The 13,221-nt window shown below is 45.5% G+C and overlaps 1 protein-coding gene across 2 annotated transcripts in view; it reads right to left on the reverse strand.

Moving 5' to 3' along the window:
• Positions 1-13,221, reverse strand: part of DNAH6 (dynein axonemal heavy chain 6) — a 212,847-nt gene that overhangs the window by 32,880 nt on the left and 166,746 nt on the right. For both annotated transcript variants that reach the window (XM_077345452.1, XM_077345451.1), the window contains exon 69: positions 5,360-5,479. In XM_077345452.1, coding sequence (XP_077201567.1) covers positions 5,360-5,479 — 120 coding nt within the window. The remainder of the gene's footprint in view (positions 1-5,359; positions 5,480-13,221) is intronic.

Here is a 13,221-nt window from a genome sequence, read left to right on the forward strand (position 1 = left end):
TTATATTGATGATATTCTTGTGTATTCAGAAAATGTTGAGAGTCATGCTAACCTGGTCCGTGAAGTGCTCCGCCGCTTGCGGGAGCACCAGTTGTTTGCCAAACTGTCAAAATGCGAGTTCCACCAAGATGCGGTGGAGTTTCTGGGCTTCCGGGTCTCCCAGGCTGGGATTGAAATGGACCCGGGCAAATTGCGGGACCTGTTGGCGTGGGAACCCCCTCGTACTAGGAGGCAATTACAAAGTTTCTTGGGGTTCGCTAATTTTTATAGAACCTTTATCCCCAATTTTGCCAAAGTGGCGTTGCCTCTTACTGATTTGTTGAAAACCAAACAAGGGGGAAAGACAGCGAACCGTCCGGGGGCGCCTCTCCATTGGACTCCCCCATGCCAGGACGCGTTTGACAGACTGAAATTGTTGTTTACGTCCGAACCGGTGCTGGCCCATGCTGACCCAACTAGGCAATTCACCGTGCAAATAGATTCCTCGGACGTGGCAATGGGGGCCGTGATCCTCCAAGAGGGGGAGGATGGGAAATTGCACCCGCTGGCCTATCTTTCAAAGAAATTTTCTGGGGCGGAACGAAACTGGGCCATTTGGGAGAAGGAAGCGGCTGCAGTCAAATTGGCTCTTTCCACTTGGAGGCATTGGTTAGAGGGGTCCACAGTGCCATTTGTGGTCTGGACGGATCATAAAAACCTCCAGGCGCTCAAGCAGCCCCGCTCGCTTTCGGCAAAGCAGATGAGATGGGCGGAGTTTTTCGCTCGTTTTAACTTCTCCCTTAAACATCTACCTGGCAAAATGAACTTTCTGGCAGACGCCTTGTCGCGCCTGCCCCAGTACAACAGCAAACGAGACCCATTGGTGGATACAGTTTTTACCCCCGCCCAACTGGGGATGGCCGCGGTGACGCGCAGCCACACGAAGTCGGTAACGCCCATTCCAGGGGGTTGGGTCCAGAAGGAGTTGTCACAGGACTCGGAATTTTACTCCCTCCGCCCCGATCTGACTGAGAAGGGGGGGCTCTTTTTCAAAGGCGAGAGGCTTTTTGTCCCGGCTGCGGCCAGGGGAGAGGTTTTAAAACTTTGTCACGATGCGAAAACAGCTGGACATTTTGGGTTTGTGAAAACTCTGCACCTGGTCAGGAGACAGTATTGGTGGCCCTCTCTGCGCAAGGATGTGGAAAAGTATGTGCAGGGGTGCCCCATTTGTGTCGCCTCAAAACCTGCTGGAGGAAAGAAAAAAGGGCTGTTGCAGCCCCAGCCCACCCCCTCTCGGCCTTGGACGGATGTCACTATGGATTTTATTACGGACTTACCTCCCAGTCAGGGGAAGACCGTCATTTGGGTGGTAGTGGACGCTTTTTCAAAGCAGGCTCATTTTATCCCGTGCACGGCCTTGCCTACTGCAGCCAAATTGGCTTCAATGTTTATAAACCACGTGGTACGTCTGCACGGGATCCCGACACGTGTCCTGACGGATCGGGGCCCCCAGTTCGTTGCCAAGTTCTGGCGGGAGCTCCTGAAGTTGTTAGGCATAGAACAAGCCCTCACCTCAGGCTATCACCCCGAGTCAAATGGCCAGACCGAGAGAGTCAACCAGATCTTGGAGCAATACTTACGCTGCTTTATCAATCATCAGCAAGATGACTGGGTTTCCTTATTGCCACTCGCGGAATTTGCCTATAACAATGGGGCCCACGCCTCAACAGGGGTATCCCCCTTCAAGGTGGTGTATGGGACTGATTTAGTGGCAGCACCCACTTGGGAACTTAGCTCCACCGAAGCCCCTGACATTAATAAGTGGGCAGCAACCATCAGTGCAGGGTGGCCGGATATAATTGCCAGCCTCAAAGGAGCGAAACAAGCCTATAAAGCCCAGGCAGATAAAAAAAGGGTACCTGCACCAGAATGGAAAGTGGGAGATCTGGCCTATTTGTCCACAAAGAATTTGCGGTGTCAACAAAAATCCAAGAAGCTTGGCCCAAAATATGTGGGCCCATTTAAAGTGGTTAAACTAATAAATGCTGTAACTGTGGAACTTGCTTTACCAAAGACTTATAGGAATGTGCATCCGGTTTTTCATTCCAGCCTGCTGCGGAGAGCTCCCGTCCCGGATGAATGGCACCCTCCTCCAGCTACGCCTGTGCCGATATACATCGACAAAGACACCCACTATGAAGTTAACCAAATTTTAGACTCTCGTATGCATAAGGGTCGCCTCCAGTATTTGGTCGATTGGAAAGATTTTCCCTCTGGGGACAAGGAGTGGGTTGAGGCTGGGAATATGAAGGCACCCCGCCTTCTCCGGGCTTTCCATCGAGCATTCCCTGATTGTCCTCGCCCGGTGGATGCCGGCTAGGTGGGGGAGTGAGATAGTTTTAATGCGGAGGGATGTCAGGATTGTAGAATCTCTGTCATAAATTAGCCTGAGTTCCTCCATGTCAGTTATACTGCTTGATTGGGCCTGGCGCCTGCTTGCCCTGGCCTTGTAGTTTGTAAGCTATAAAGTAGAGTAGTGATGTTATGTTAACCTTTATCTTGTTGTGGGCTCACAGGGTTGTTGTCACCTCTCTCAAGGCTGGGAGAATGGAATCCTGTTGTTTTAACACACATGTCTTTTCTCTCCTACCCCCCTCCTTGGGAACTGTCAAGTTTTGGGCGGGAGAAATGTATTGATAAGCTGGGGCAAATCTGGCCTCAGGTCAGATTTGACTTTCAGTCCAATGCGTATAGTGCTAATCAATAAAACTCTTTTCTTTTGAATAAGTTTTGTTGTGAGTTTCCTGTGCGTCTGACACTTATGGAACTGTCAAAGTTCCAAAAGGCCTGCAAAATGGCACTCTTCCACCAGGCCTATGGTTGAGGCCAAGGGCTGCACTCTTTACCAACAGAACGCCCCCCCACGACCTCACTGCCTCCATCCAAGCCTGGTTGGGAAACTGGAGTCCCACCGAGGCTTGTTGGGGGGGGGGGGAATGACCGAGTGTGTTCTTAGTCTGATTAATTTTAAACTGATTAATTTTAGGATTTATTTATATTATATTTTATTGCATGGGGGTTTTAATTATGATAAGACTGTTTTGGAGAGGTGCGTCCTAGAAGCCCAATAAATAAATAAATAAATAAATAAACAAATTTCTCCCCTTCCTTCCTTCCTTATCTTAACTAGGCTTTCACATTATTAGCCGTGGTTAATTTAAAAACCTGTGCTTGGCTCACAATCATAAATTCAGGGGGGACAGCAATGTTTGTCACAGCAGAAAAATATGCAGGAGCCCTGTGGCACCTTGAAGACTAACAAGGTGTTTAATTCAAGCACAAGCTTTTGTTTTGTTTTGCAAATACACCGGGTGCTATGGTTCTAATGCCTAGTTTACAAGAGAAGGTCTGCACGTTTTAACATGGTTTAACAGGGTGGGGCATGTTCTCCTGAAAGGGAGATTTGTGGGTAGCCGTGTTGGTCTGAAGGAGCACAACAAAAATTGAGTCCAATAGCACCTTTAAGACCAACAAAGATGTATTCAAGGTGTGCACTTTTGTGTACAAGCACGAAAACTCGACTCAATTTTTGTTGTGCTCCTGAAAAGGAGTACATGTTCCTGAAGCTGCTTCCCAGCTTGCAAACAATGGCTTGCGAGGAGCTAGCTTTACTTTTGTACCAGACCACCATGACCTAACAGCATCTACTCTAAGCACAGCTGCATCTGTGTGATGAAGGTTTCTAAGCAGACGCGTAAAATGCAGCCAAGAATTCTATGCCGGCCACTAGCAGCAACCATGCCGCCGTTTAGTCAGCAGGTGATGTGCACGCTTGCTTGATGTGCTTTATGTTACCAGCTGGATCATGCAGAGCAAGTTACAAATGACCAGCATTCACAGGCTAGTCAAAGGCAAATGGGGTGGGTGGGTGAGGGGGGCAGATGCAGACTCCTGTAGGTGTGGTGGCTGGGCATCTTGTCAGGATAAACACCACAAATGAGTCGTAAAAGTACTGAGGCTGCTTCATCGCTGCTTCTGTTTGACCAGCTAAAAGGAGGCAGGCAATGCAGCCCATGGGATTCAAAGAACGCATTTGGAGGAGGGGGGGGGGTCTTTTTGCCAACCTTGCAAAAGTTCTCAGAGCTTTGTGCTTTACACTTGGCTGATCTGATAAAGACTTTAAGAAGTCCCTGCGAAGCTTATAAAATATGCAGTAATCTCTGCAGAATCTGTAAAGTCTGCAGGCCTCCTAAATCCTTGAACTGGGACAGATCTGTTAAGGATTTTAACATGCAGCTTTAATCGGAAAAGTGACTATGTAAAAATAGCACAGCAGAGGACAGTACTTTCAGTGATTTCCTGGGCAGATGTGTGCTGTTTACAAAATTACAATAAAATACAATCAGCCTCCCTGTTTGGTTCCCTACAGAGGTTACGTATGTAAATGCCTCTTAATCTTAGTTAACAGCAACCCCAGTAAAGGGCTCTGAAGGCAAGGGAAAAGCACAGGTGGTTTGCCATTGCTTTCCTCTGCAGCATCTTCCTTGATGACTCCCATCCAAGTACCGACCCTGCTTAACTTCTGAGATCTGAAGAAGCTTGCGTTCCTTCTATGAATGTCACAGGCCGATTCCGCATGGGAGGAAAAGGCTGGGGTGATGTCAGTATGGATGTGAGCTAATCCCTGTGTTCACATGATGTTGGTGGTGTTCCGCCGTCCACCAGGGCCTGCCGTGGATCAGGCCCTCATTTGGCACGTGTTAAGGGATGGCGGGAGAATCGGTGTTCCCTTTTCGCGCTGTGGGAGCCGGGAGGGGGCAAAAAATGCCCCGGTCAGTTTCACAGCGCTTTGTCAGGGGGCTTTGCATTGCCCTGGGTTCCTCTGTGTTGCAATTTGGTTTTTTGTTTGTTTGTTTGCTGCAAAGGGTGGAAAAATCAGGACTGAATTCCTTTTTCACTTAGCACATTTGTTAGCGGGATTCTTCTGCTGTCTCCTTGGTGGTGACCCTTCCTCTCGCTAGTTTTACCAGCAGTGGAGCAATCTGTCCTGAGATGCGAATCATTAGAAGCAATGGGCTCCAGGACCAGGCAAGGGTGGCAAAAGAACATACAGCTGCTAACTGCGACAGAGCTCAAGCAGAACGTGTGCCAACAAACAAGCCCCCCCCCCCCCCCCACACATGCATTTTGTCCATGCTGGTCCCACAATTCCCAGCATATAACAGGATCTTCCTTTCCCCTCTTTCACCAGCAGTGAAGCTGCAAGGATTTAGTAATTTAATATCACGGGTCTCTATACTTCAGTCACAAAGCACCTACAATCCTTTATTTAGAAGCTTCCACTGATATGAAACCTTGGTATACTGGAAATGACACTTACCTGACTCTGAATATTTATAATCCTCTTCTAATGTTTCTGGAGCAAAAAACCTCCTTAAGATGGTGCGAAGGCACCTCTGATCCCAGGCATCTGTAACTCGCCCGCCGTAGGTAATTTCACCTGCAATGTTAATTTTACAGGTTATGGTTTGTTCTTCTTGTTGTAACATCGTCTTGACTCTTATCTTCTCTGAAGAGTATACTTTTGCATTGTTGAAAAAAACTGTCAATAAGATACTATGCGGCGTACATCTAAATCTTTTCTAAGTGCGGTAATACAAATGGAAATACGGAGCTACCAAGCAAATTGTGAACATCGTTAAATGACTAATTTTAACTAGCAATTATTGAAGACTTGAACTTTAACCCGTATTTTGCCTGCCTAATTAATGAATGGCAAGCACAATTTGCTGTTTAATAGAGGGAAGCTGCATGTGCAAACAGCCATACTTGTTTTGAACACGGAGGCCGTGGCCATTGTGTTAGCACACTTTCTTTTCTGTAGGAAAAGGTTTGAGTCCAGTGGCACCTTTAAGAATTTGTTGGTTTTAAAAGTGCCACTGGACTCAGACTTTGTTCTCCTGCTTCAGACTGACATGGTTACCCACCTGCGTCTGTTTATTAGCATCATTTTACTGTTGATTAGGTTTAGGCACAACAAAGAATTGATCAGAACTAAGCAGTCATCAGTGATCTTTGAGTACCTTTAAGGGTTCTAAGTACAGAGAAGAATAAGATTTCCAACAAAATATTCTTCATCCTGACTTCAGAGTTCCAGTCAGAGTAATCCCTGACTCCGTGGTGAGATGCAGGCCAGAGAGATACACTGCAGACTGCACTTATGTGCAGAAATAGTTTTAGGCTTAATTCGGCAACGTAAACTAGATTGTGCGGACCACATAGAATGACTTATTTTGTCTCCTGAAAAAGCTTTTCTGAATGGAATTGGCTCACCCCTTTCATGTAGTCAAACGGAAACACACTTTAAACATTCTAATTCTGTGTTCTAACATCTGTCCTAAAGTTGGTCATAATCATGTCAATTTTGGAGTAAATTCTTGTAGTTTTGAAACGTCTGAAGCACTACACAAATGTTTTTTTTTTAATGAGAGAAATATTAGCTCCAAAGAAAACTGTGTCATTGCTTGAAATGGCATTTCCCAACCAGGGTTTATGCATAATTAACTTATTTGGGTAGGTCAACCTGCTCCCCTGCCCAAATGGCCAGTGAGGTCCCTGGAGGGGGTACGAAGGGAACCTTTAAGTCACAGCTGGAATCCAGCTGGGTGAGTCCTCTTGGGGTTGGTTGTGGAGATGGTCTTTTTTTTTTTTTTTAACTGACTGGTTGAGTTGGAGGGAGAGGGTGGGCCTACTCTGACCTCAGCCTTGGCCCTGTGGAACAGGCCTCTGAGCTGCTTTGGTACAGGTGGGGAATAGGGCCTCACTCTTCCCACATCTGCAGCCTGGTATTTTGGTCCCCGTGGCAGGCAGAGCAGGCCACTGCTCTCCAGCTGGGTGAGTCTGCTTGGGGTTGGTTGGGTTTAAAAAAAAAACTCAGTTGGAAGGAGAGGGGGAGTGACATGTCAATTCTAGGGGTATGACTGACATCACTTCAGGGTTACCTCACAGCCTGCAAATTTTTTCAGGGGCTACTCCACACTGAAAAAGGCTGGCTTGGGGTATCTTCCTGGAAAATGACATTGTTTAAGGATCACAGGTTAGACTGAAAGAGAAGAGTCACCGGTAGAATTCTATTTTGTAGATTATATTATCTGTTACAGGCTACAGGGAAGCAGCTTCAGTGGGGGCACTGACCCCTTCCTGGTTTGTTTGAATGAGGATATAATATATTTATTTAGCAGAGCTAAGTCAGCCCATCATCTTTTTAGTGTACAAATAACTAATCGAAAGCCAGATGCATATAGCAAATGGTTACGAACAATGCTTTTCTAATTTGTTCATACAGGTTACACACAAAAAACTGTTACTATTCCTTTAACTGCAAGTGCTCAGAAGCTTAGTAATTGGCTAATGGTTAAGTACTGGGGAAATCTTAAAACAAGGCTATTTTTGGCTTATATAACACGTGTGTACCTAGGATTAGCAGCAACTGTAGATTCCTTACATAACAAATAAAGCAAAAGAAGAAATAAGAATACTACTGAATGGAACAGAATATGGACTGTTGGTTCAATTAAGACAGCATTATGACATTATAAGGCTTTCATGACACTCAAGAGACTTGAGAAATTATACTTAGCACAGGAAATATATATAATGTAGATACTTCCTAGACCAGCAGTATTTATCAGACTAGGCCACCATAGTAAAGCCTAGGGCCCATTTTGCATATAGTGGATAATGCACTTTCAATGCACTTTAGAAGTAGATTATCCTGTTCCACACAGGAAAATCTTGCTTCAAAAGCACATTGGAAGTGCATCATCCAATATGTGTGGAATGGACCTAAGTCAGCTTTGGCTGGAAATGCTACCTTCAATGTATTATTTATATACAATTTATTTATTATTTATCAAATGTATATCCTCTCTACCCAGGCACCTGCTTCAAGGAGCTCACAAAATAAAAACATTTAAAATCATCATTTAATTCCATACATATAAAATGCAAGCTCTGGTGGAGATGACTCACCTCTTAAAAGAGTAGCTGCTGGGAGCAGGCGCAAGGTCACTGTGACATCAGCACACTGGAGGACACCAGGCCTTGTGCATGCTCCCCCTCACCTGTAGGCTCCCTCAGCTGAGCATCACCTGTTTTAGGTGGGCATGGTTAGCTCAGGTTGGGGGAAGCAGTTAAGAACTATGCCAAACAGCTGAGCCTCTGTATTAGCTGCTTGGTGGCATCTTTCTTCCCTGTACTCTCCTCTGAGGCTGCAGAGAGAGCTCTCCACCACCTGGGAAGGGTCTGGAGAGGGGAGGAAAGACTGCCAAGCAGCTGATTTTTAAGATCAGCTGTTTGGGCAGGCTCATTAAATGCCTCCCTTTGGACCATCCCCAGGCTGCAGTTGGGAAGGTTTTGTGGGGTGGGAGCCTGCCAAACAGTTGATCCTGAGCTTTTTGGCAGGGTCTTTAAATGCCTCCCCCCCCCCTCCCAGGCAGAGCACAGTCCCATCTCTAAGCCTTGGAGAATCTGCGGGGAGACATTTAAAGACCCTACCAAACCACTGATCCTCAAGATCAGCTGCTCGGTGGTTCTGGAAGCGTATTATGGAACCCAGGTCCCACTAAATTCCTCCAGAGCCACCAAACAACTGATTCACTGGGAAAGGGTTGGGGTTGCTCAGGGAAAGCAAGTGGATCTGCTCCCCCCCCTTTTATTACAACTCATTGCACCTGCTTCCCCCTTTTCTGTTGTATTTATTTTTTACTAGTTTTATTACTAGTTACTATTTAAGTCACCTGCTTAAAGGAGCTCACATTAAAACATTTTATTTACATTATAAAACTATAAAAAATAACCAACAATATGAAAAACCAACCATACAACTTACGCCAGGGAACCTTTTAGGTCATAAAATAGGATAAAATAATGTTCAGCAGTATACGTTTTGCTTCCTGCTTATCACCATTTGAAATGATTTGAAGGCCAAGAACATCTTTACAAGTCTGAACGTTTAATAAACCAGGAGGGCCTGAGAGCTACAACGGGCTCACAAGACTGCTGGTCCCCAACACCACTCAATATTGTCAGTATTGTAGAAATCAGCATTGCACATACTGTGACATCACTACTTGGGCAAACAAGTGACAGTAATGTGCTGGTGAAACATCCTAGAATTCACCAGAAACTCTGTGGTGAATCCATAGAGTAACACAATTATGTCACTTCTGAGTTTGCCTCTTCTCATGTTCCCGTTTCTTCATTTTTCAGTGGATGCCAGTCATTGCCTGGCAATCCTAACCCAGAAAAAGATTCTCTCTGAGCGTCTCTTATAGCAGGGGTAGTCAACCTGTGGTCCTCTAGATGTCCATGGACTTCAATTCCGAAGAGCCCCTGCCAACGTTTGCTGGCAGGAGCTCATGGGAATTGTAGTCCATGAACATCTGGAGGGCCACAGGTTGACTACCCCTGTCTTATAGCACCCAGGCCCAACTCAAACAACATATGGAAGCAAAGCACTTTACTTGTCTGATTCCATAGTTTCATTAGCACTAGGGTCTCTGTATGCCTAATGCCCCACTGCCCACAAAATAGCAGGTCTGCTCACAGATGAACAAAGCAACTAAGAATACGGTGAATGATAGAGATGAGATTGTATATTCTGCCTAGAGGGAAACTGAATTTAAATCCTTTGTTACAAATCTCCATAGCCTGGATATTTCCATCTCTTTTGGTCACTATACAGTTATTACAATGCTAACTTTACATTTCACAACAACAGGACTACACTGAAGCCAGTTCACTTATCTACAAAAAAAATGTATTTTACAGTTGAAAAGGAGACCGTGAAATAACCTAAGTTGATTACTGATGATTAATAGAACTGGGGCCCATTTCCTATTTTTATACTGGTTCAGAGTTAGATTTTAATTACTAAATTAGATTTAACTGTATGTTTTTGGACATTTCTTGTAGATTAACTTGGTTGCTGTTCGGCTGTTTTCAGCTTTTTTCCCCTCCTTGTTGTAAGCTATCCTGAGGGCCTACTGAGCCATGTGGAGAGGAAAGAAATATAGCTAATTAACTTAATAAACAAATAAATAAAGTAAATATATTTGGATCGATGCAGCTAGCTGGACAGCACAGTCTCCATGAGGCTGATGGTAGAATGAAATAAATTAGCTGTAAACAAGTGTTTAATAGACATGGGTGAATGAACCAATCTTTACAACTCATACTGACAGAATACTTTCAGCTGCAATTTGTGCCCACTGAACAGTCCTCACTTAGTAAGCAACATTGAAAGTGTTTGTGTTTATCTTCAAAGAATTTTAATCGTCAGCTTGGTAAAACACAGAGCTGAATAGTGAGGAATTCTCAGCCTGTTACAACAGAAGATGTTTTACGGCTCCACTATAAAGCAAGTATGCAAACTGGTGAGGATAGCAACTAAGCCATGAGGGGTGCAATGCAGACATATACTAAGACAGTGCCCCGCCAACACCACACTGATCGAAATCTGGGGCCACAAACGAGCCAGTGTGGTAGTGGTTAAGAGTGATGACTTCTAAGCTGGCGAGCCGGGTTTGATTCTCCATTCCTCCACATTGGTGATCTCCATTCCTCCACACCTTGGTGATCTTGGGCTCATCACAGCCCTGATAGGGCTGTTCTGACTGAGCAGTAACATCGGGCCTCTCTCAGCCCCACCTACCTCACAGGGTGCTTGTTGTAGGGAGAGGAAGGGAAGGCGAATGTAAGCTACTTTAAGATTCCACCTGGTAAAGTGGGGTATAAATAACAAACTCTTCTTCTTCTACCGCTGGGGATGTTTCAGGGAGGGCAGGGATTAGAACACATCCTTGTTCAGCCCACATTCAACCCCCAGTGCTGGTGTAGTGTTACGCCAGTGAAAATCTATTATATTAAAACCCTCAATTCGAATTGGGTGGGCATGAAGAAAACAAAGCGCTCTGTCTATGCACCTTGGGATACTAGCTAGGTCTATTTCCCCTTTATGCTGTTACCCATATCGGTCTACATTTATGAGGGCTGCAACGTGCAAAAGCGGCCCCTTGATATCATGAGCACATATGTGTGCTTTGGATACTTTAATATACTTGGGATCTAAAGCCTTTGTATAACAAGGACAGATTCAGACCAATACTTAACAAATAAGGGGGAAAGACAAACAAAAAACAAACAGGTTTTTAAATTTTTATTTACAAAATTTTTATTTTTATTTAATGGGTTTTTAATTGGACTTTTGTAAACCGCCACGAGCCACTTGGGTGTGGCGATTAATAAATTAAATAAATAAAAATAATAAAAGAGACCAAATTTATCTACACAATGTAGAAAAAGTGATTTAAAAATTACAACAAGGAAAAGGCAAAAATTTTCCCCTTGAAAAACGGCCTACCTCCTGGGGAATAAAACTAAAAGGGAGGAAGTGCCCTTGGGGCAATTTATTTATTTATTGTATTTCTATACCACCCTCCTGTAAGACTCGGGGCAGTTTACATAAAACCAGGGATATACATTTTAATCATAATAACAATAACCATACCAGTAAGAACCAGAATTGAGTAACGATATTATAACAGCTAACAATTTTTAAACAGAACCCGTAGGGAGGTCAACTGGGTTCAGGATGTAGGAGGGCTTTGCCAGGCCGGGACAGACATGAACTGCTCAGAGGGCAGGGGAAAAGCATCGGGGGGAGAGGGGGCCATGGAGCTGCCTGCCCCAGTGTTACGCATGGCAGGATCCCTGCCTTATGCCTTGGCACACTGTCTTCTATAACCAATGGCACCCCACAATAGTCTAGGCTTAAGCTAAAGCCATGACACTGCTAGGGTCAGCCAAGCCAGGCCAGACTCCATCTTAGAAATCTTGCTCTCTGCCTTAGGTTTGGAATGACAGCCTTTGCCTGACCCAGAGATGCCTCTGGACTCAAGCTTGCATCAGCTCACCCCCCCCCCCATTGTATTTCTAAGTGAGTGGACTGGCTTCCTCCTGTTTGCCTAAGGGCTCCTAGGAAAATCCTTTGTCTTGCAACATTTTTCACACTTGGCCCCTCTGCCAGGGGAAATCTCCTCCCCACACCCTGCCAGCTAGACTTGATGGCTCTCTTCCTCAGAGCCATTAATACCTTTATCCAAATCCATTTACGGCCATCACCCCCCCCCCCCCCCCCCGCTTGGCCAGGTATTGTCCTAATTTCTGGGGACCCTGGAAACTTCCAGCACATGCTTACCTGAGCCTTGTCACATAGCCCCCTTCCCAAAATCCTATAAAAACTGTGGCTTCCCACAGCCACTCTGAGTGTCTTCCAACCCGGGACCTCCCACGCTGGTTCGTGCTCCTTCCTCTGACCCACCACTCCTCGGACAGGTAACTATCAAGCCTTCCACTCTTCCTCCCCCTTCTCTATATGACTGCTTGTATGTGTGTGTTAGCTATTTGTGTGTACTTTTGTTATTTTCCTTTCAATAAAAGCTTATATTAACATTTTACCATTTAAATCTGTGTTTGCCTTGAGTTCCTACAGGTGGAATAACCCTCGTATACAAAGGTAACGATCCGATAACGCTAAGTTACCCCCCTCTCGCAGCATTTGAGCTAATATTCCCCACAAGCTCAAAGATACGTGTTTTAGGACACGAGTCCAGCAATTTGGGTAACAGATTATGGTGGATCTCGCGGGCAATTGCCCCAGGCTTACTCGGGAGTAAAGTGGACGCACGGCACTCTCCAGTAACCCGGACGTAAGGGGAAAAGCCCGTTTGAACTCTTGGCATAAGTGTGTGAATGTGCTCTTGGAAGTGTGATTTCTAAAAGGGTTGGCCTCTTTCTCTCCTTTCTACCCTTTTGCTATTGTTTTGCTCCTGCTGGAGATTAGTTTCCTTTAAGGCTAGGAACACCGAAGCAAGGTTTTCTTAGACTTAGACGGGCGGGTGGACGACACGCACCCAACACCTAGGGATTAGCCAAGCGTAGGAAGGCGTTAGGCAATTCCTCTTAGCTGTAGGAAGGACCAGAAAAATCCCCCTACTGCTACTACTCGTGCAAGCAGAGTCGCTCTCTGTAGCACCAAATTGCCCTGCGGCCGCAGGAGTTGGAGTTTCGAGTGTCGGGAGTGGCACGAGAACTCAAGCGGGCTTTGCGAAGCTCAGATGATCCAGGTTTTGGTAATTTTCCCCGTGTTCAGGAAAGCCAGGGCGATCCTAACCGAATAAA

This window comes from Paroedura picta, chromosome 7, assembly GCF_049243985.1.
Source record: "Paroedura picta isolate Pp20150507F chromosome 7, Ppicta_v3.0, whole genome shotgun sequence".
Classification (NCBI taxonomy): Eukaryota; Metazoa; Chordata; class Lepidosauria; order Squamata; family Gekkonidae; genus Paroedura; species Paroedura picta.